The sequence below is a fragment of the Caretta caretta genome, chromosome 1 (genome assembly GCF_965140235.1).
Source record: "Caretta caretta isolate rCarCar2 chromosome 1, rCarCar1.hap1, whole genome shotgun sequence".
Taxonomy (NCBI): domain Eukaryota; kingdom Metazoa; phylum Chordata; order Testudines; family Cheloniidae; genus Caretta; species Caretta caretta.
In genome coordinates this window covers 56,719,394-56,743,215 of record NC_134206.1, presented here as the reverse complement: position 1 = coordinate 56,743,215, position 23,822 = coordinate 56,719,394, and the positions used below count along the sequence as shown (strand labels likewise).

Here is a 23,822-nt window from a genome sequence, read left to right as displayed (position 1 = left end):
TTATGGAACCTGAAGCACTTCAAAAACTATGGGCCAAATAGGAAAGGCGGCTACATTTTGGCCCAATTACATATAGGCACAAATCCCTAATCTCATGCCAGGTGATTTTTAGCACAGAGCAGAAAGGACTGCGCCTTTTTAATCACAAATATATTCAAGTTGGCACATATGAAAATACTGCTCGTATACTATATACCTTGAGTCATCCAATCAGCCACATTTCAGTATGTATGTACAGTTTAGTCTATAAACAAAGTTTTCAACTAATTCAGAGAATGGAAAATGTACCAACAGTAATCACATGTAGGAATTCAGGTAACTTGAGGTTTCTTGCCCCTTTACTATGAGAACCAACATGGTTCACTGATATTTTCAAGTTAGTCTGATATTAGTATAACAGTGTTTTTTAATTTTAGTTTTCATTTTTTATTGCTCTTTTGCATCAACATTACCTGTTGACTCAACTTTTTGAGGTATGAAATGACACTGTAACTAAGTCCATATTCCACACTGTCTGCTATAAGGTTAGGCGCTCCCATCATTCTCACAGCTTTCTTCAAAGGCTGAAACAAGTAATATATACACTTACATATTTATATCCTTGTACATTTGTACCCTTAAGTTTGTAGCAAGAATTAAAAGCACAATATTGCTTAATGCATTCATTTCAAAGTGAATTTGCAACCCCTGAAGACAACATCATAACATCCGTTTCCTTTAAGTATTGCAACATTAATGGGGAATTATTAAATGTTCGTGGAGGTATAGTTCAAGCAGTAGTTATACCTGACCAAGTTTTTATAATATTATGGTCAAAGGGAAAAGTCAAGACATTAATGTAAATTTTAGGAAAGTTATTTTTCCAGGGGCGTACATGACGCCATAAATGTGAAATCCTAGATTTGTACACATTAATCTTTTATTATGTTCAGAACATCCTAATTGCTTTATAAAATATAATCCAAAAGAAGGAAGTTAACAGAACTAGCTAATAACTGAAGATACAAGTTTACCATAAATTATAGGATACAGCAGCAATTTTAAAAAGCACGTACAATAAATCATCTTACCCCTAGATAGTAAGGAGGCATTGTCTTCAAATAGCTTTCAAATGACTGCCGCCATTTTAAGGTTGGCTTTGCTTTGTGTACTTTGAATAAGTCATCTAAGAAGTTATACAAACAGAGATAAAGTTAAATGAGAGGTGCGTTTCTTAATATAAGGCATCACTCACCACACATTTTCTAAGAACATTTCTTCTAAAGGTTCGTCCTACTACACTAAGGCTTAATCCGAGCTAATCACTATTGGATGCAATCCATGAGATTTGTAAGGAAGGTAGAATCTTGTAACATATTTATAAAATCTAACTCATCAGATCCATGGGAGTGGGAAAAGAGTGCCTTTGCAGTAGCAGCAGGGGGGCAAGTGGCAGTCACAGCATATTAGAAAGGGAGTAAGATACCTGAACAATAAACACTCATTTTTAGAAATCAACAGGATTATACTCAGATTCAGGAATGGTAGCAATTTTTTGATACGTGAATCATGAATATAGTAGGTGTCAGAAAAATTAGAAGTTCTCTTTTCAGTAGAAATATTACGTTCTTAATGTTTTGGATTTGTATAGGCTTATGATTATTAACAGTAGCATTAATAACACAAAAAATGTAACTAGGCTGAAGCAATTTTCCATCTGCCTACCACATCAGAAGGATTTGAGAAAGCTGTATTTACCTAAGAGGGGAAGGAGGACTGGATAATTGTAAGGCATCACAAACAGGTTCACACAATTCAGTGCTGTACTGGCTTTCAAGTAACCAAAAGGATGGCCAAGTTCACTATATTTTGCACTATTGCTCACATACACCTGCAATAAGAAGAGTTCGTGTAATTCATGTTGTACATAAATATTTTTTAAGTGCGAGTTCTAAGTTAAAGGTCTGATGTCAGTGAATTTACAGTAAATCAACACATATAATTATAATTTAATTTCAAGTTATTTACAGAATACTATTTCTCAGCTAAACGTCCTTTAGTTAGTACATATTCAACTTGCCTGCCAACACGTCTGAGGAGATTTCCTTTCCAGGATAAACTGGGTCAGCGGTGAAGGTTCTAACTCATATTTATCAAAAGGCAGTTTGTCAATGACCATTGGTTCACAGTCAGTGCAGGAGAACTTCACTACAGGGTGAGATGTGCGAGGTGGCTAAACAGAAACATTCAGCTGTTAAGTGTGGGTCTGCACCAACAAATACAAGATCTATGCATACTAAATCTTACTCTGAAACAATATAAAAGTGTTTTTGAAAATTGTCCCTTAGTATCTGTTAATGTGTCTCTGAAATAAAGAAATATGAACACTAACTTAATATTTCATCTTATTGAACCTTGAACAGCTGTTGGGTTTAGGCAGGTAGTAAATACTATCTTAATATAGAGTAAGTATATTTAGAAAGTAAAAGCTAAGTATTTTAACTGCTAAGTCAACAGGTCAGGCAAGGACAATGATTTGCAAATGGAGTAGATTATCCTACTCTATTTAACATCTTTATTTATGACTGGGAAGAAAATGAAATCACTACTGATAAAGTTTACAGATAATCACTCCCCCAATTTTTCTGTTAACAATGAAGAAGTCAGGTCTCTGATTCAGAGCAATCTAGGTCGCTTGGTAAACTGGGCACAAGCGAACAATATGAATTTTAATACAACTAAATGTAAATGTAGACATTTGGGAACAAAGAGTGTAGCCCATGCTTACAGGATAGGGGAACTCTATCCTGGGAAGTAGTGACTATGAAAAAGATTTGGGGACAGGGATGGAGCATGGGGGATAACCAGCTGAACATGAGCTCCCAGTGTGATGAAGTGGCCAAAAGAGCTAATGAAATCCTGAGATGCATGAACAGGGGAAATCTTGAGTAGGAGTAGAGGTCATTTGGCACTGGTGCAACCACGGCTGGAATACTATGTCCAGTTCCAGTACCCACAATACAAGAAGGATGTTGATAAATTGGAGAAGGTTCAGAGCATAGCCACAAGAATGACAAGAAGATTAGAAAACATGTTTTACAGCAGTGGTCTCCAACCTTTTTACGCACAAGATCATGTTTTGAATTCAAGGTCAACCCAGAATCTACCCCGCCCCTTCCCCGAGGGCCCACCCTGCTTACTCCCTGCTTACCCCTCCCCCACCCGCTGGGGAGCTGCCAGGTATCCCCCACTGCCTGCGGGGGTTGGGGAGCTGGCAGGGGACCCCTTTCACTCCAAACTGCAGGGATACCCCGCAGCTCCCAGCCACCAGAGGAGGTGGGGGTACCCTGCAGCTCCCAGCTGCTGCGGGCTGAAATCCTGGAGGTCTGCGGTCCATGACCTCCATGATCAAATCATAGCCTTAGCTATGTTCTTATGATCATATTGTTATTTTGACAAAATATGTAGAATTTTAAAATATCGTGCGCATAATTTTTATTTTTTTGGTGCAGAATTCCCCCACAAATAAGGGTACTTCCTGAAGCAATACCATTGAAGTTGCTTATGCTCTTGTAGAACAAGCTCTCACCCTATGAGGGGAAGGAAGATGCAACTACTGGTAAAGCAGGATATACCCCGAGATCCTCTGCGACGATATAACTTGACCTCAGACTCGTTCTGCTATAGCGAGAAACTATCTAGGTGATTTTCTACTTTGTTTTGTCCTTTTCAGGTAGCAGGCGAGAATATGTCACACACATCAAGGGAGTGAGGTCTCCTTTTTTCAGATGCATGCGGTTTTGGAAAAAACAAAGTACTCACTGGTTCATGTGAAACTCCGAAACTACTCTGGAAGTGAATACCGGACATAGTCCTAAAGAGACTTTGTCTTTATGGAATATAGCAAATGGTGGACCCACCATTAGGGATCCTAGCTCAACCACCCTTCCATCTGAGGTGGTGGCCATAAGGAAATCAACTTTCATTAATAAGTGACACATGGAACATGTAGATACTGGTTCAAAGGGAGGCTTTGGGAGTGCCGAAAGTACAAGATGCAAGTCCCAATGAGGAACATGTTCCCTTTACTGGCAGAAAAGTTCTGATAAGTCTCTTTAAGAATGTGGTAGTCAACAGGTGAGTGAAAACTGAACAACCATCTGATAGTGGATGGCACGTACTGATTGCTGCCAGATGAACTTATACAGAGCTGTGGGAAAGCCCAGCTGTTTTGAGAGAGAAAAGCTAGTCCAAAATGAGGGGTATATCCACTGACTCGAGAGATAAATGTTTTGATGTACCCAGATGAAAAAACGTTTCCACTTGGCTGAATAGCATTTACTAGTGGAAATCTTTCTGCTATTAAGGATTGTTTATACAGCTTGAGAGCAGTAATGTTCTAATGTCGATTCCCATCCAAAAACTAAGAAATTAGAGGAAGCTCTTCAGAGTTGGGATGTTTGATCTTGCCCTTTTCCTGTGTCAAGAGATCAGGAAAGGATTGGATGGTGATCAGAGACTCAGATGACAGTTGTGGGAGATTTGGGAACCAAAACTGTCTGGACCAATCGGGGACTATAAGGACGTCACTTGCCAGGTCCTGAAGAATATTCTGCAGGACCCGAGGAAGGAGTGGTTAGGGAGGAAAAGCATAGCTGAGATGGTCTGATAAGGGAAGAAGGAAAGCACTGCCCTGAGAGTGTAGCCCTAGAGCTCCTGTGGAGCAGTATGCGTTACATCTCATTTGTTTGAGAAGGAAACGTCCCTCAATGAGCAAAGATGATGTTTATTAACGAATCATGCAATTCCCACTTGTGATCGATGGCAAAATGCCTGCTGAGGGTGTCTTCCAACACATTTTGAATTCATGGAAGATAAGCTGCCAACATGGTGATTCAATTCTTCATACACCACTTCCACAGGATGACTGCTTCTACACACAGGAAAATATAGTTGTCATGTTATCGGACATTGAGGACATAGCGGGACCAGATGAACTGTAGAAAACCCTCTCAAGTTTCTCAAACTGCCTGGAGTTCCAGAAAGTTGATGTGCACCCTGGTTTCTCAGGGTATCCAAGTGCCCTGCACCATAGGGTTGTCCATGAGGACTCTGTAGCCTAAGAGAGAAGCGTCTGTAACACTTATCTCGTCTGGCAAAGATGGTAAGAAGGGTGCATCCACACATACCTGATAGTGATCCTTCCACCAGATCAGGGAAGACATTACTCTTGAAGGAATTGTTACCATGGTGTTCATGCTGTGTTTGGTTGATGAATGTACTGTCTGGAGCCAGACCTGAATGGAACATAGGAGGAGTCTGGTGAATGGGGTAGCATAAGTACATGAAGCCATATGCCTCAGAAGGGAAAGATAAGTTCTAACTGGAGCTTGAGAGTTGAGTATAGCCTGACCTACTAGGGCGCTCATAGTTCAAAACCTGTCCCACGGTAAGGAAGTTTGTGCCATAACTGAATATAGGGTGATCCTTGTGAAGTCTACAGGCTGAACTGGAGTAAGGAGAGACTTTTCAAAGTTCACAGCGATTCCATCGGAAGAAAGTAGTTAATGCATTGATGTGGTCGACTTATGGGCTTCCTGAGATGTCTTTGCAATGAGAAACTGATCATTGAGAGAAGGGGAAATGGTGAAACTATTCTGTCTGAAATGAGCTGTTATTACCAGAAAGACCTTGGTAAAAACCTGGGAGGGGGGGCGCAATGGTGAGGCCAAATAAGAGCACCCTGTATGGAAAATGGTCAGGACCCACCATGAATCTGAGAAAACACCATTATGGGCAGGGTGAACAGCCATGTGAAAGGATGTCTTTCATATGTGAAATCGGTTTGTGAATAACGTTGTTGAGATTGTGAAGTTAAAGAATAGGTCTCCAACCTTCTTTTTGGGAACCTGGAAATACGTAGAGCAAAAATCTCTAAGTGCTCTATTGCACCTTACTGGAGGAGGGATTCCACCTCCTAACTGAAAATGGGGGTTTTGGAAGAGGTAGATAAGTAAACCCAACTGCATAGTAACAATGATATCTAACACTCAATTGTCTGTTATGGCACTCCAGTTATGGAAACAGAGTGCTAAACAACCCTCAAATAATATATGGCGGTTGGGAAGTGGCAGCCTCATAAATGGCTTGCAGCTCTCAAATTCCTGTCAAAAATATCTTTTCCTTGGAGGATGGGATTGAATTGAAATGATGCCTTAGACATGCAAAGTGCAGAGAAACTAGTGTTCTGTACCTTGTGTCTCTTAAAAGGAAGGTCATAAGATCACTAATGATACAACTGTGGAGGAGCCAGTCTAGAAAGGCTGCCTGTGATATTTCCTTTTTGGGGCAGGCGTATATGTTCCCAGGGTGCAGCATGTGGCCCCGGAGTCCTTTAAAGCATGTATGGACTGATCTGTCTTTTCATTGAAAAAACAGGTCTCAGAGGGTAAAAATCCTCCACAGTGATTTGGACCTCCTGGGAAATCCTGAAGTGTGCAACCATAACTCTCAGTGCATCACAATAGCTATTATCATCAATGTAGATGACATGTCCGCTGCATCAATCGCTGACTGAAGTGTGGTTCTGGTCATCAGCTTAACCTCTATGACCTCCTGGAAGAGAGCGCTGTCCTGCTGTGGTAGTTTATCCAAAAAAAATCTGTGCATTTGAGATAGCTATACTTGTCCAACAGCACTTGATGGTTCACTTTACAAAACTGAAGGCTAGTAGACGTGAAAACCTTCCTTCCCTATAGGACTAGATGTTTAGCCACCTTGTTATGAGGAGTGGGTTTAAAATGTTGTTGTCTAGATTCCTCCCTGGCAGCCTTGATGACCAGAGCATTTGGTGCAGCATGGGTAAAAAGAAATTCCACTCTCTTAGCTGGAAGAAAATAGTACCTCTATGCCCTCTTGGGAGTAGTGGGGTATGTGGTTATGTCTGCCACGCTGCTCTAGCAGGTTCCAGAATAGCTTTATTAACTGGAGCTGGTGGTTTGCAGGATATCCGGGAGTTTGTATTGAGGGTCCTAGGCCTCCTCTAGGGAGATCTGGAGTTGTTCTGGCCACCCTTTGCAATGAATTGTGAATCTGTTTATGATTGTTCCGAGGGGACAGAGATGCCAGGATGACTGCTTCATTGGGCGATGAAGACGGTAATTTTGTTGTTAGAGATGGAACTGTTTCATATTCCTCCTCTTCTATGGGGTCTCAGGAGGAGTGTCTGACTCTTCCCTTAGAAAGGAATGGTGAAATGATTCCCTTGCAGAATACATGGGCTCTCTATATCTGACACACAGGTCCCAGATTCTCCAGTATAGCTATCCTGTTGGTTCAGGAGGCAGTTGTGGGGGGCTCAAAGGCATGGGGTACAAACAGTCCTGAGGCTAATGTCGAGGCAGATGTTGGTACTAGAAGGCTTGGTCTCCTATCTGGACTAATGTTTCTTGGAGGAGATGACGGCTCTTCTAGAGGTTCGAATTCTGCTGAGGAAGGGGAAAAAAGGGTCTGGATCCAACAATGGAATCAACAGTTTTGGCGGAAGAAAAGCACAGCTAGCAGATAGAAGAGGAGATAGGCTTCTATCAAAAGTACATCCCCTGGTGGAGTCAGGAGAGAAGGTCCCAAATGATGGGGGAAAACTGAGACTCAAAGAGCAAAGATATCCTCCAGTGTAGTATAAGTCTGATCTCTCTGGAGTACAAGGAGTCCAATCCATTTGTGCTGTCAAGGTTGGAGGAGGGAGGCTCTGTGTGGCCGGTGTGCGATAAAGTGATGGTACCTTCAGTGGTAGAAGCTGTGATCATGCTGGAATCAATGGATCATCTTTTTGCCTTGGATGGTACCAGTGGAGTGGATGTTATTGGTACAGAGTCTAATACTGATAAAGCCCTGTATTTATGAGCTTTAGAGTCATGGCCCGGGGACTCAGGATGTCCAACGTCTTTAGGGTTTGAACAAGCAGATTTGCTCGATTTAGGCAAAGTTGTATTGGACGTCTTTGAAGCAGAACTAGAGGGTGCTCTTATGCTTGTCCAAGTGTTCCGTCTCCTGACAAGATGCTGAAGGGGGGAATCTGTGGGTATGGATCACCCTGCAACAGTCAGAGCTTCTGGCAGGAAGTGTGCTCTGTGTCAATTCACGCTGATGTTCAGGGGTTGCCTCAGTCTGTGTCCGACGCTAGCTTTGTGGCCTTCTGCATGAGGTCTTTTCTAAGCCAGAATTCCCTCATGTCATGCCTATGGCTAGGGAAAGAGCGGCAGATAATACACCTAGCTGCGACGTGTGCCTTCCCGAGACACGACAGATAGAGCTGGTCATTGTTGCTGATGAAGACCGAATGTGGGCAGGACACAGAGTTTGAAGTCCCAAGTTCTCCCCAGTACTCACAAGGGGGTATGGGGATAGAGAAGGTCCCCAAGTTGGGAAATTAACTACAAAACTGCTAAAAACTATAAAACTATTTAAAACTTACTATCAGGAACTATATACAAAAGGCACCATGGCTAACTTATTACAGATTGAAGGAATCAAAGGAAAGTTCCAGGCCCTGGAGGTTCTGACCAGCGGCAGCAAAAAAACTGGATAGGCAGTCAGTTAAGACATAGCAGGCCATAGTTATGCGAGATTGGTCAAAGCAGGTACAATAGTTGAACTTTTATTTAACAGACCCATCCTTGTCACTAAAATATTAGTCTGTGTCCAAACATGCCAAGCAATCCAAATTTTCAAATTAGTTTTAAAAACCCAGATTAGATCAGATTATATAATTAAACTGTGTGTAGTTTAATGAAGTTTCAAAATCATCTGAACTCTATTGTCCCAAGTAAGTTTTTATTTAAAAAAAGGGGGGGGTACTTGGTTGAGGGGAGACACCAAGTTTTGAAATATCTTTAAAAGAGCCGCACTACTAGAAAGCGTGGGAACCACGGGCCTAGAGCAGTAATTCATAAAACTGTGTTAAGTCCAGACTCAGATGAATGAAAAAACAGCTCCATAATAGCCAAGTGCACAACGTTGGTTTTTTTTGTTTGTTTGTTTTTTTGGGGGGAGGAGGTGTTTGTTTTTTAAACAGTTGCAGGAGTTTAATTTTTCTTCAGAATAGGCTAGCCTGCCATACAGCTCAGAAGGCTGTGTATGTCTTACTGGACTGGGCACAATGAGACAATGAATATACACAAACTAAATAAGAACTAAATTTAAGAATAAAATACTCCCACACACCACACTAGTCTTCCATTTTCTATACTCAGTTGAAGCATTTCATGTTCTCTGCAAGCCAAATGCACAGAACACCTTAAAGTTTGTAAACTTTAATAAATCAGAGGTAGGGCACAAAGACTAAAGTGAAGATCCTCTTATAAAGCAGGAAATAGCCCAAAATTACATCAGTTCAACTAATATTTTCAATCAGTGTTGACTGTTATATTATACTACATTACTAATACAAATTGGCATGGGTACATCCTTTTATTCGTAATTAAATAGAGCACAAAGAAAACTAATGTATTGCAAGTGAAGACTTTTTACAATGTGAGGTAAAGTTTCTATTTGTGGTAGATTAGAAGCACTGCTACACTGAACAACAGGAGATACGGGCCAACTCTGCCACTTCTGCATTGAAAGAACACTGTCACCACTAGCTTTTACCTTTTCCCAATTTAGGAGATATTTACATAGAAGTGCCCCCCCCCCCGCCCCTAACCAGCAATAGTATGTCTTTTGGATGGTTAAATATGATAGTTCACATGATAAAGAGACGAACATGCATCAGTTCTAGGATCTTTGTTTGCATTCTAAATTGTGTCTTAAGGGAAAATTCTCAGTTTGATCTCTGTTCAAACTCCAAAGAGATACATTTAAGTAAGATGTTTAATGTTCACAGCATTGTGCTCAGATGTTAGCAATAAAAGTCTTATAGGCAGTTTGTTTCTTAAAGAAGCAGATGTCTCTTATGCAATTATTCCACAATGAACATAGTATGTTAATTGCCACGCAGTATCTTATTCACAGCAGTTGAAACATCTGTTTCTGAAAAGAAATGCAGCAGACGTTAGCCTGAATTTCCTTTACAGTGCTTATATTTGAACCAGGTAACCCAGGATTTAAAACCCATGAACAGGAAACAGTTAAATGATTTTTCCCTCACTTCAAGGACTTACCAATGTTGGAGAATTTTGATCTGGCCAAAAGGATTCCGGAACAGGCCAATGGCCTATGGGAACTCCAGTTTTAGGGTTTGGTCTGACATAGATAAGTTTGTGACAGCTGTGCCAAGGTTGGGGTCCAAAAGACCTAGCTATATCCATCTGTCCATCTATAAAAAAAAAATTACCTCCATAACTCTATATTTAATTATATAGTATTTCAAATTATTTAAACACTTTAAATGGAGTGTGCAAGGATTTTTATACACCTTAAGAGGGATATCCTTAAAAGTATATTAGAAACCACAACAATAGTATATACCAGTTTCCAAGTAATTTTTAGCATTTCCAGCAGGAATGCTAACTAATTTAGAGTTGAGTAACACTGTTGAATGCTTACTGAATGGGAGTCTGAAAAAAAAACAGTTCTTCTATTATCTGATGTACTTTCAGAACTCAATTGAAGTGTCCTTTCCTTATCACAAATACTAGACGAATCAAGTATTTTCCTGGTGCATGAAGATGACACGAATGAACTTTTAATATACAACATTTCAGAGTTAGAAAAAAGCTAGTATTTTCCATGAACTTGTTCTAGAAGAAGTAGGCAAGTTATTCATATTTAGAACAAAAAAGGAGTAAAGCTACAGAAATTTAAACCACTCAAGAATGTGGTCATATTATTACATTAGAAAGGAACAATGGTGTCTAACACTGTAGTGCTTCTTTCAAATTAAACTATGTACATTTCTGGCTATTGTTAAATTTGAATACCAAATGCAAATCCAATTGGTTATAAAAGTATGTAGAATTTTTCAAATACCTTCAATCGGTGAAGGATCTGGTCCAGATTTTTCAAAATTTATTACTACTCCACTTTGCACTTTTTGAACCAATGACTCAAGACACTGATTCAGCATTTTTGGAGAACACACACAATATGAGCGACCTAGAATGAAAGAAAAAGTCTCAAGACCAAGTCTACTATTTTATATTTCTCCCTTCACCTTTGAAATTTTTTCAGACTAATCCATTTAATAGAAGTCTAGCTATAATGTATTTAATTTAAGACATCTACCATCCTCTCCCAATGTAACAAGTATTCTAAAAGTGACAGTATGCTGCATGTTTATTACATTCTCAAAATTATTTTGCCCATGCAAGCAGGTATTTTTGTTTATAAAGCAGTGGCCATTCAGAGAACACCAGATATCAACATCTACCAGGTTATGATATTTGAGGAGCTGCAGTTATATACTATTCTGAAGTACCCTGTATAAAGAAATAGTGTAGTACCTCAGATACTATGTTAGTGGATTATTGTTAGCAAATATCTTATTGGTAACTACTGTATAACCAACCACATAGTAATTAGAAAAATAAAAAAAGTATCAAACTATACAATTACTTAAAGTAACAAGTTTTATGTGTACAGAATAGAAGATGTCTTCATAGATTATGATAGGTTTCAGAGTAGCAGCCGTGTTAGTCTGTATTCGCAAAAAGAAAAGGAGGACTCGTGGCACCTTAGTGACTAACAAATAAATTTGTTAGTCACTAAGGTGCCACGAGTCCTCCTTTTCTTTTTGCTTCATAGATTATGTTTGTCAATATAAGTAAGGATTGTGTTGTCAATGTAAGAAAATGAGGCAAATGACAAATAATGCCCTGCTGTGCTCTGTGTATCAATGTCTCAAAGCTATAAAAAGAGTACTTCTATTACTTCCTGATGGGGAACCTGAGGTATTGCCCTAATACTGTTAAGTATTGCACTGAATCCTTTAAAAAGGTATAGTGCAACTAGAGCATTTTAACAGAACATAAAATCATACAAGATACCAATGGAAAGAGACTTATAAAGTCATGCAGTCCACATCAATGCAGGATTGTCTCCTACACTATATTTTAAGTCTGTTTTCCCAAGGGGGTGTCCTAAGTTCCCTGTAAGCTGTACAGCCGTGCAGCAGGCTATCAAGGGTCCTGCACGTGTGGAGAGGTGCCCCTCCCCCAGCCCGCCACAGAGAGGAGCTCCTTCTCCAGCCTGGCCCAGCCCAGCCCGGCCAGAGCTGCCAGGGAGAGGAGCCCCTCTCTCTGGCCCAGCCCAACCAAGCTGGAACTGCCGCAGCCAGGGAGAGGTCCCTCTCACCTGGCCCCAAGCTGCTGTAGCAAGAGAGGGCTGGGGGAGTCCTCTCTCCCCACCGCAGCCCCGGGGCAGCCTGCACCCCAAACCCCTCATCCCTGGCCCCACCACAGAGCCTTCACCCCAAGCCGGAGCTCTCACCCCCTGCACCCAACCCTCTGCCCCAGCCCTGAGCACCCTCACACATTCCTGATCCCTTGCCCCTGCCCAGAGCCCACACTGCCCCACTCCCCAACCCTCTGACCTAACCCTGAGCCCCCTCCCATACCCCATCCTCTCATCCCCAGCCCTACCCCAGAACCCGCACCCCACCCCTCTGCCCCAGCCCTGAGCCCCCTCCCACACTCCGAACCCCTCAGCCCCACCCCCACCACACATCACCTCCATATTGGTGCACATAACAAAATTAATTCCACACATGGATGTAAAAAATTAGAGGGAACACTGATGCATCCATAACTTCCCTTGGTAGACACTGCACAGCCCAATACATCTGTAAATGTTTTTCCTTCCGTAATTGCATCTTATTACTCCTAGTTATACCTCTGTGTATCACTATGTATTGTCTCTTCTACTTTCGAGATTATGCCTATCAAGTATTTTAGACTTATGTCCCCTCTTAGTCATCCCTTAGCCAAGTTGCTGACATTCAGCTCTTTTAATTCTTAATCAAGAAACTAGAAGGAAGAACAAGAAACTTTGCTGATCTAGTTATGGAGAAATATATAAACAAGTTACAAAGAAAACATATGTTACTTCGTTGAAGCAGCAAGAGAGTCTATTAAATGATTTCATTAATGAAGTTCTGCACGCATCTTGGTAACAACTAAGAAACATACTTCATTTTAACTTTATTGCCTTTTACATTTTAAGGATTTTTTCCTTGTTAACTTAAGGTCTCTACTGAACTCTTGGAATGTGAGCTCCCCCTTGTGGCACACTTCAACACCTTTTAAATGGCCCAAAAAGCCTTTTTAATCCAGTGGTTGAGGCATCTGCTTTACATTCTGAGAAGTGTGGGGATCACATCTACTTGAAGTTTCTTTAAATTCTTTCCTTTTCTCCCTCTTCTCCCACCCCAATTACTATCAAAAGGATCTTTTTTCTTTTTTAATACTTGGTGTGTGCTCATGGTACTCTACAGACAAGACTTAACTTCTAGACTGCATCAGAGAAGTTTACAATCTAAATGAGAGATAACCATGAGAGATTACAAAAGAACACGAGAGGCAGTGGAGGAAAAGGGAAAGTGCAGACATTTGTCCAAAAATGTTCTTCATTTAAGAAATATTTAAAAGCTCTCAAAAGAAAACACACCCTATGGCCTTCGAATGCTAGCATGTCCAGTGCCAGCAAACTGAACACAATCTCACTACCTAACAGATTTCATGATTCTTAAGAATTCTGGCTGAGTGTCTACACTACAAAGTATATTTTCCCCCTTCTAGTCAAAATTGCTGAAGAAAGCAAATGCACATTCTTTCAAGACTATTAGCAGATGAATTTATTTGTAATGTTACTACTTATGTGTCCTAAGAAAGCTGTAACACGTAGCCCCATTGTGCCCAGGGTTTTAAAGAGATTAAACAAAGGAGTCAAATTTTCAAACACTATCTAATACAACTGAGCTATATGCTAGATCACTTTTCTGAAAGATCTACTTTGTCAAGTGAAGCTAAGGCACTCACCTCCTGTGACTTCACACATAGGTGTAATTGCTGAGTCATCAACAGGCACACCTGCTATCTGCTCTGATTCTGGAGTTGTGATGCCAGGCAAACGCAGAACTAAAGCAAACAGTCTCTGATCCCAACGAAAAGGTTCCTTAGTCAATTCACTTCCAGGTAAAGGAGAATTGAGAGGTAAATGGAGCTGAAAAGAAAAATATTTAAACTTTTTCTTCACAAAACAGTGAATTCAAAATTCTAGTAGCTACATGACTGCAATTTATTGTACAAGTCAACCACATGGATATGTAACCCAGAGAAGCTTACAATATAAAACATAGTAGATTTTTTATGTCTAATAAATATGAGAGATCCATAATTCAGTCAACACTGTACATAAACTCATTTCACAGCAATATGAAGTTCTGAAGATGTACATTTACTTTTAAGTTCTTTAAACTTGTTTTATTTTAGAATCCTGCAAGCAGAACTGCATTACTGCAATGTTCTTTCCACAGCAATATTAAAATCTCATTTGCCTAAAGTGTACTAAATTAAAGTTTGTTTTTGGTAAGCACCGAAAGGATCCAGGCTCATTTCAGAAAGTCTGTTTCTTTGCATTCATCTTCAATATAAAATGCACCAATGAATGAAATTATCAACTAAGTGGAAGACCAGAGTATTGGTGGGTATGATGATCCTGCAAAAGAAAAATTTCAGTGCCATCGGTATCAAAATCTAGCACTAATGATAAATCAAGTCTCTGTTACAGGCCTTCTAGCTTCCACAGCAGCTTAACCGAAGAGTAGATCCTGCTCATCTTTATCCTTTGCCAACTTCTGGGGTTCATTTGGTGATTACACCATCAGAACTAAAAGTCAAAAGACTTAACTTGATAAGAGTTGCAATTTTTATGACAATATCACTTTTAATGTCGCACACAATGAGCAATTTAAAGAAGTGATTGAAGCACTTCACCTTGGATATACTACAGACAGATTTAAACTTTTAGGTCCACCATGACATGGTACAGAAAGAGAAAAATAAAAAGATTTAAATTAATATTTACGTAAAATGACCCATTTCATGTTCACCCAAGGACATCACAATGTCTAACAAGCATCCATACAGGGAAAAATGCCTTCCTACTGCATGCTGTTGACTCAACATCTGAAGAGAACTATGAAGAACTTTTAAGCTGCTAACAATGCCATCCAAGAGTACAGAGTCTTCCCCATTTTATTTTCATTGTCTGAAGAAAGGACAAAGAAGTTACTCACCTTATGCAGTAACAGTGGTTCTTCAAGATGTGTCCCCCCTGTGGGTGCTCCACTTTAGGTATGCTTGTGTCCCTGTGCTGCTGATGGGAGAACTTTGGTAGCAGTGTCCATTGGGCCCGCACATGTGGTCTTTTCTCGTGCTGTGCCATGAGACTAGCCAGCGCATGCAGGCTAACCCTCCCCATTTCCTTCTCTACTGCACAGAACACAAGAACTAGAGGGAAGGAGGATGGGTTGTGGAGCACTCATAGAAACACTGGTCTCAAAGAACCATCATTACTGGACAAGGTGAATAATTTCTTCTTCCAGTAGTGTCCCTATGGGTGTTCCACTGTAGGTGACTCCCAAGCAGTATCCTTTCTGGAGGGTCAGAACTTCAGAGTTGAGCCTATTACAGATGACAGCACCATGGAGCAGAAGATGGCATCAAAGGCAGAGTCCCCAGCGATGGCACAGTGATCTGCAAAAGTGTGGACTGATGCTCATGTTGTCGCTCTCCAGATCTCTAAGATAATGACATCCTTGAAGGAGGCAACGGATGAGGAGATTGACCTTGTTGAGTGTGTATGAATGGCATCTGGAGGGGTCATATGATGAACTTGGGTAACAATGTCTGATACAGTTCGAGACCCACTTGGAAAGTCTTTGGGCTGATATTGCTGAGCCTTTGGAACTTTCCATTGTGCAGAGGAAAAGCCTAGGGGAGTTCCTGAAGATCTTTGTCTTGTCCAGGTAGAAGGCCAGGGCTCTCCTGACATCCAGGTACACAATATAGCCTCCCTGTTGTCTTGATGAGGCTTGGAGTTGAAGATTGGAAGGTGAATCAACTGATTCATGTGAAAGTAGGAGGTTACCTTAGGGATGAATTTTGGATGCAGTCTGAGCATAACCTTATCCGGAAGAATACCATGTAGGGAGGATGTGCCATCAGAGCTGCTATCTCTCCTATTCTCCTGGTCAAGAAAATCACTACCAGGAACGCTACTACCAGGATAGGTATGTTAGTGAACAGGTGTCCATGGTTCAAAGGGGAGCCTAGTCAGTCCTTTCAGTACAAGATTCAGGTCCCATGTGGTGACAGGAAGCTGAAGTTGAGGGAATAAGTTTACTATGTCACTGAGGAACCTTTTTGTAGTTGGGTGTGACAGTTCAGAGTACTCCCCTACAGGTTGGTGAAAGGCTGTAATAGCCACTAGGTGGACGCTGAGGGTATGTCTACACTACGGAATAAGGTCGAATTTATAGAAGTCGGTTTTTTAGAAATCGGTTTTATAAATTCGAGTGTGTGTGTCCCCACAGTAAATGCTCTAAGTGCATTAAGTGCATTAACTCGGCGGAGCGCTTCCACAGTACCGAGGCAAGCGTCGACTTCCGGAGCGTTGCACTGTGGGTAGCTATCCCACAGTTCCCGCAGTCTCCGCTGCCCATTGGAATTCTGGGTTGAGATCCCAATGCCTGATGGGGCTAAAACATTGTCGCGGGTGGTTCTGGGTACATATCGTCAGCCTCCCGTTCCCTCCCTCCCCCCGTGAAAGCAAGGGCAGACAATCATTTCGCGCCTTTTTTCCTGAGTTACCTGTGCAGACGCCATACCATGGCAAGCATGGAGCCCGCTCAGGTAACCGTCACCCTATGTCTCCTGGGTGCTGGCAGACGCGGTACGGCATTGCTACACAGTAGCAGCAACCCCTTGCCTTGTGGCAGCAGACGGTACAGTACGACTGGTAGCCGTCATCGTCATGTCTGAGGTGCTCCTGGTCGCCTCTGTGAGGTCGATCAGGAGCGCCTGGGCAGACATGGGCACAGGGACTAAATTTGGAGTGACTTGACCAGGTCATTCTCTTTAGTCCTGCAGTCAGTCCTATTGAACCGTCTTATGGTGAGCGGGCAGGCGATACGGACTGCTAGCAGTCGTGCTGTACCATCTTCTGCCGAGCAGTCATGAGATGTGGATGGCATGCAGTCCGTCTGCTGCCAGCCAAAGATGTAAAAGATAGATGGAGTGGGTCAAAACAAGAAATAGACCAGATTTGTTTTGTACTCATTTGCTTCCCCCCCCTCCCCTGTCTAGGGGACTCATTCTTCTAGATCACACTGCAGTCAAGGTGCAGCGAGGTAAATCTAGCCATGTATCAATCAGAGGCCAGGCTAACCTTCTTGCTCCAATAAGGACAATAACTTAGGTGCACCATTTCTTATTGGAACCCTCTGTGAAGTCCTGCCTGAAATACTCCTTGATGTAAAGCCACCCCCTTTGTTGATTTTAGCTCCCTGAAGCCAACCCTGTAAGCGCCCCTCCCAGCGTCAGAGCAATGGCAAACAATCGGGCATCTGAGAGTGCTGTCCAGAGCAGTCACAATGGAGCGCTCTGATGGGGCTAAAACATTGTCGCGGGTGGTTCTGGGTACGTGTCGTCAGGCCCCCGTTCCCTCCCTCCCTCCGTGAAAGCAAGGGCAGACAATCATTTCGCGCCTTTTTTCCTGAGTTACCTGTGCAGACGCCATACCACAGCAAGCATGGAGCCCGCTCAGGTAACCGTCACCCTATGTCTCCTGGGTGCTGGCAGACGCGGTACGGCTTTGCTGCACAGTAGCAGCAACCCCTTGCCTTCTGGCAGCAGACGGTGCAATACGACTGGTAGTCGTCCTCATCGTGTCCGAGGTGCTCCTGGCCGCGTCGGCTGGGAGCGCCTGGGCAGACATGGGCGCAGGGACTAAATTTGGAGTGACTTGACCAGGTCATTCTCTTTAGTCCTGCAGTCAGTCCTATTGAACCATCTTATGGTGAGCAGGCAGGCGATACGGACTGCTAGCAGTCGTACTGTACCATCTTCTGCCAGGCAGGCAAGAGATGAGGATTGCTAGCAGTCGTATTGCACCATCTTCTGCCAGGCAGGCAAGAGATGGGGATGGCTAGCAGGCGTACTGTACCATCTTCTGCCAAGCAGCCATGAGATGTGGATGGCATGCAGTCCTTCTGCACCGTCTGCTGCCAGCCAAAGATGTAAAAGATAGATGGAGTGGGTCAAAACAAGAAATAGACCAGATTTGTTTTGTACTCATTTGCCTCCTCCCCTGTCTAGGGGACTCATTCCTCTAGGTCACACTGCAGTCACTCACAGAGAAGGTGCAGCGAGGTAAATCTAGCCATGTATCAATCAGAGGCCAGGCTAACCTCCTTGTTCCAATAACAACGATAACTTAGGTGCACCATTTCTTATTGGAACCCTCCGTGCAGTCCTGCCTGAAATACTCCTTGATGTACAGGCACCCCCTTTGTTGATTTTAGCTCCCTGAAGCCAACCCTGTAAGCCGTGTCGTCAGTCGCCCCTCCCTCCGTCAGAGCAACGGCAGACAATCGTTCCGCGCCTTTTTTCTGTGCGGACGCCATACCACGGCAAGCATGGAGCCCGCTCAGCTCACTTTGGCAATTAGGAGCACATTAACCACCACACGCATTATTCAGCAGTATATGCAGCACCAGAACCTGGCAACGCGATACCGGGCGAGGAGGCGACGTCAGCGCGGTCCCGTGAGTGATCAGGACATGGACACAGATTTCTCTGAAAGCATGGGCCCTGCCAATGCATGCATCATGGTGCTAATGGGGCAGGTTCATGCTGTGGAACGCCGATTCTGGGCTCGGGAAACAAGCACAGACTGGTGGGACCGCATAGTGTTGCAGGTCTGGGACGATTCCCAGTGGCTACGAAACTTTCGCATGCGTAAGGGCACTTTCATGGAACTTTGTGACTTGCTTTCCCCTGTCCTGAAGCGCATGAATACCAAGATGAGAGCAGCCCTCACAGTTGAGAAGCGAGTGGCGATAGCCCTGTGGAAGCTTGCAACGCCAGACAGCTACCGGTCAGTTGGGAATCAATTTGGAGTGGGCAAATCTACTGTGGGGGCTGCTGTGATGCAAGTAGCCCACGCAATCAAAGATCTGCTGATATCAAGGGTAGTGACCCTGGGAAATGTGCAGGTCATAGTGGATGGCTTTGCTGCAATGGGATTCCCTAACTGTGGTGGGGCTATAGATGGAACCCATATCCCTATCTTGGCACCGGAGCACCAAGCCGCCGAGTACATAAACCGCAAGGGGTACTTTTCAATAGTGCTGCAAGCTCTGGTGGATCACAAGGGACGTTTCACCAACATCAACGTGGGATGGCCGGGAAAGGTGCATGATGCTCGCATCTTCAGGAACTCTGGTCTGTTTCAAAAGCTGCAGGAAGGGACTTTATTCCCAGACCAGAAAATAACTGTTGGGGATGTTGAAATGCCTATATGTATCCTTGGGGACCCAGCCTACCCCTTAATGCCATGGCTCATGAAGCCGTACACAGGCAGCCTGGACAGTGGTCAGGAGCTGTTCAACTACAGGCTGAGCAAGTGCAGAATGGTGGTAGAATGTGCATTTGGACGTTTAAAGGCGCGCTGGCGCAGTTTATTGACTCGCTTAGACCTCAGCGAAACCAATATTCCCACTGTTATTACTGCTTGCTGTGTGCTCCACAATATCTGTGAGAGTAAGGGGGAGACGTTTATGGCGGGGTGGGAGGTTGAGGCAAATCGCCTGGCTGCTGGTTACGCGCAGCCAGACACCAGGGCGGTTAGAAGAGCACAGGAGGGCGCGGTACGCATCAGAGAAGCTTTGAAAAACAGTTTCATGACTGGCCAGGCTACGGTGTAAAAGTTCTGTTTGTTTCTCCTTGATGAACCCCCCCGCCCCTTGGTTCACTCTACTTCCCTGTAAGCTAACCACCCTCCCCTCCTCCCTTTAATCATTGCTTGCAGAGCCAATAAAGTCATTGCTGCTTCACAGTCATGCATTCGTTATTCATTCATCACACAAATAGGGGGATGACTACCAAGGTATCCCAGGAGGGGTGGTGGAGGAGGGAAGGAAAATGCCACACAGCACTTTAAGCACAGCACTTTAAAAGTTTACAACTTTAAAATTTATTGAATGACAGCCTTCTTTTTTTTGGGCAATCCTCTGTGGGGGAGTGGCTGGTTGGCCGGAGGCCTCCCCACCGTGTTCTTGGGCGTCTGGGTGTGGAGGCTATGGAACTTGGGGAGGAGGGCGGTTGGTTACAGAGGGGCTGCAGTGGCAGTCTGTGCTCCAGCTGCCTTTGCTGCAGCTCAACCATACACTGGAGCATACTGGTTTGGTCCTGCAGCAGCCTCAGCATTGAATCCTGCCTCCTCTCATCACGCTGCCGCCACCTTTGAGCTTCAGCCCTGTCTTCAGCCCGCCACTTACTCTCTTCAGCCCGCCACTTACTCTCTTCAGCCCTCCACCTCTCCTCCCGGTCATTTTGTGCTTTCCTGCACTCTGACATTATTTGCCTCCACGCATTCGTCTGTGCTCTGTCAGTGTGGGAGGACAGCATGAGCTCGGAGAACATTTCATCGCGAGTGCGTTTTTTTTTCTTTCTAAGCTTCACTAGCCTCTGGGAAGGAGAAGATCCTGTGATCATTGAAACACATGCAGCTGGTGGAGAAAAAAAAAGGGACAGCGGTATTTAAAAAGACACATTTTATAAAACAGTGGCTACACTCTTTCAGGGTAAACCTTGAAAGTTAACATTACATACATAGCACATGTGCTTTCGTTACAAGGTCGCATTTTGCCTCCTCCCACCGCGTGAACGGATTTTGGTTGAATGCCAGCAAACATACACTGCAATGCTTTGTTCTACAGTGATTCCCCAGTACGTGTTGCTGGCCTGGAGTGGTAAAGTGTCCTACCATGAAGGACGAAATAAGGCTGCCCTCCCCAGAAACCTTTTGCAAAGGCAGAACCGCAAATGCCAGGGCAAAGTAATCCTTTCACATGCTTGCTTTTAAACCATGTATAGCATTTTAAAAGGTACACTCACCAGAGGTCCCTTCTCCGCCTGCTGAGTCCAGGAGGCAGCCTTGGGTGGGTTCGGGGGGTACTGGCTCCAGGTCTAGGGTGAGAAACAGTTCCTGGCTGTCGGGAAAACCGGTTTCTCCGCTTGCTTGCTGTGAGCTATCTACAACCTCCTCCTCATCATCTTCTTCGTCCCCAAAACCTACTTCTGTATTGCCTCCATCTCCATTGAAGGAGTCAAACAACACGGCTGGGGTAGTGGTGGCTGAACCCCCTAAAATGGCATGCAGCTCATCATAGAAGCGGCATGTTTGGGGCTCTGACCCAGAGCGGCCGTTCGCCTCTCTGGTTTTCTGGTAGGCTTGCCTCAGCTCCTTCAGTTTCACGCGGCACTGCTTCGGGTCCCTGTTATGGCCTCTGTCCTTCATGCCCTGGGAGATTTTCAGAAAGGTTTTGGCATTTCGAAAACTGGAACGGAGTTCTGATAGCACGGATTCCTCTCCCCAAACAGCGATCAGATCCCGTACCTCCCGTTCAGTCCATGCTGGAGCTCTTTTGCGATTCTGGGACTCCATCATGGTCACCTCTGCTGATGAGCTCTGCATGGTCACCTGCAGCTTGCCACGCTGGCCAAACAGGAAATGAGATTCAAAAGTTCGCGGTTCTTTTCCTGTCTACCTGGCCAGTGCATCTGAGTTGAGAGCGCTGTCCAGAGCGGTCAGAATGGAGCACTCTGGGATAGCTCCCGGAGGCCAATACCATCGAATTGTGTCCACAGTACCCCAAATTCGAGCCGGCAAGGTCGATTTAAGCGCTAATCCACTTGTCAGGGGTGGAGTAAGGAAATCGATTTTAAGAGCCCTTTAAGTCGAAATAAAGGGCTTCATTGTGTGGACGGGTGCAGGTTTAAATCGATTTAACGCTGCTAAATTCGATCTAAAGTCCTAGTGTAGACCAGGGCTGAGAGAGCTTAGAGATAGTCCGAACCATTTTAGGACTAAAGCATAGTCTAGGATATGTAAAAGAACTGCAGATGCTGGGAAGCTTCGTTGGGACATGCACCAAATCTGAAACCTGGACCATTTCTGCAGGTAAGTGCGTCATGTCTCTTGAACAGAAGCTTTCTAGGTGTTAGAACCAAACAGGAGCCGTGCTTTGAAGCACAGAATTCCCAGTTTGGAATGTAGAGTACGTCCTTTGCTCTGTGAGAGGAGGTGCGGAATGGCCAAGAGAGAGATCAGCAGACATGTTGCAAGCTGAGAGAGGTAAGGGTACCACATCTGTCTCAGCCAAGTAGAAACACGCAATGACACGAGCTCCATCCCTTTTTATTTTCAGCAGGACCTTCGACAGTAGGGGAAATGGAGGGAACATGTAGAAACGGTCCCTGTCCCAGGGGAGGAGGAGAGCATCAACTAAGGAATGTTATCCCATCTCCGGTCTGGAGCAGTTGCATCACACTAAGCAGTTGTATATCCAGAGGAGGAATATGGATGTGCCCCTCTCCTATGACTATGGAAGAGCAGGATCAATGGCCCATTGCAAAGGGGGGGCATTTAGGGGTAATGTATATGGGGTACGGTGTATTCTGTTGGGAATGTATGCAATCTTCCAATATAACACTAGGAGGCAAAATCCTTCCAGTGTACGACCAAATTATGAACTTCTATAAACTGCCACCTGGACTATGGTGCACCAATGGATCAGTGGACTTAATCGTTGTAAACAATCGAACTAGCACCTACTATCCCATACCGTACCAGGTAGTTGAATTGGTTTGGACAATACCAGATTTCACTGTGGATATTCAATGGACACACAAAATGGACAAAAGTACACAAAAATTACAAGAGCAACTTGCTGCAAGCGCCAACAGTTGGCCACACTTACAATACACACTACAGGATGGTGCTGACAAAATTTTAACCTTATCAAAGGAGAAGCAGTGTTTTTGGTGGTGGCCAGGATGCTGGATCATACTGCAGTGGTCAGGACTCTTGGTGTTGCCGTGGATTATCATAGCAGCTGGTGTATTGTTAACTATATGTGTGTTACATTGCATATGGAAACAATCAAGGGGGGCACAACCCCCTAGAGAACAGCCACTAATTATAACCTGTAAGTAATGTAGTAAGCCCCTGTAGTGTACTAGACAACCTGGACCCAACCTTCTCCCACTATACTGGAAAGTCTGGAACACTAGTTGGAATAGGTGTAGTATGACCGTACGAGAGAAGGTGCAGTGCATGGTACTACACAAGGGGCAGTGGGACAGATGGAACATCAACACCTTCCACCTTGATGCTTGGCCCTGTCAGAAAGTGTGTCGCCATATGTCCTATGCTTTTCCAGGGATACCTGGGCAGGAGGATCCCAAAAGAAAAAAAAGGGGTAGAGTGTTAGAATATAGATATTCAGGCCTGTCTGTAAAGGCCTATACTCTAAGAATGTAGGTATATGTTTATCATTTAGCTAGTAATAGCGGTATACAAGAAAGAATCTGTGTAAGGGCCTTCTCTCACTGTGACAGTCTGAGGCCCTGTTCTTAGGCCAATGCCTTTGGCTAAGCAGCAGAGGCAGCCATAAGCTGGGAAGCGTACGGTCACATCCTCACATTCCAAACTAGTCAATATGGGGCTGTTAGGAAGGTGATCCGATCTATCACCTCCAGAGAAAGGGAAGAACCTAGAAGATGTAAAAGGAAATTTAGGTTGATAGTTTTCTGTCTGGTAAGAACTCACTTATCAAT

General features: G+C 43.8%; 1 protein-coding gene across 6 annotated transcripts in view; it reads right to left on the bottom strand.

Moving 5' to 3' along the window:
* Positions 1-23,822, bottom strand: part of INTS6 (integrator complex subunit 6) — an 83,536-nt gene that overhangs the window by 26,528 nt on the left and 33,186 nt on the right. For 5 of the 6 annotated variants that reach the window (XM_075128330.1, XM_075128325.1, XM_075128328.1 and 2 more), the window contains 8 exons: positions 13,956-14,139; positions 10,951-11,076; positions 10,143-10,297; positions 5,169-5,276; positions 2,060-2,212; positions 1,738-1,870; positions 1,071-1,165; positions 453-563 (listed from right to left, as the gene is read on the bottom strand). In XM_075128330.1, coding sequence (XP_074984431.1) covers positions 453-563; positions 1,071-1,165; positions 1,738-1,870; positions 2,060-2,212; positions 5,169-5,276; positions 10,143-10,297; positions 10,951-11,076; positions 13,956-14,139 — 1,065 coding nt within the window. The remainder of the gene's footprint in view (positions 1-452; positions 564-1,070; positions 1,166-1,737; positions 1,871-2,059; positions 2,213-5,168; positions 5,277-10,142; positions 10,298-10,950; positions 11,077-13,955; positions 14,140-23,822) is intronic. The other variant, XM_048849077.2, reaches the window with a different exon arrangement.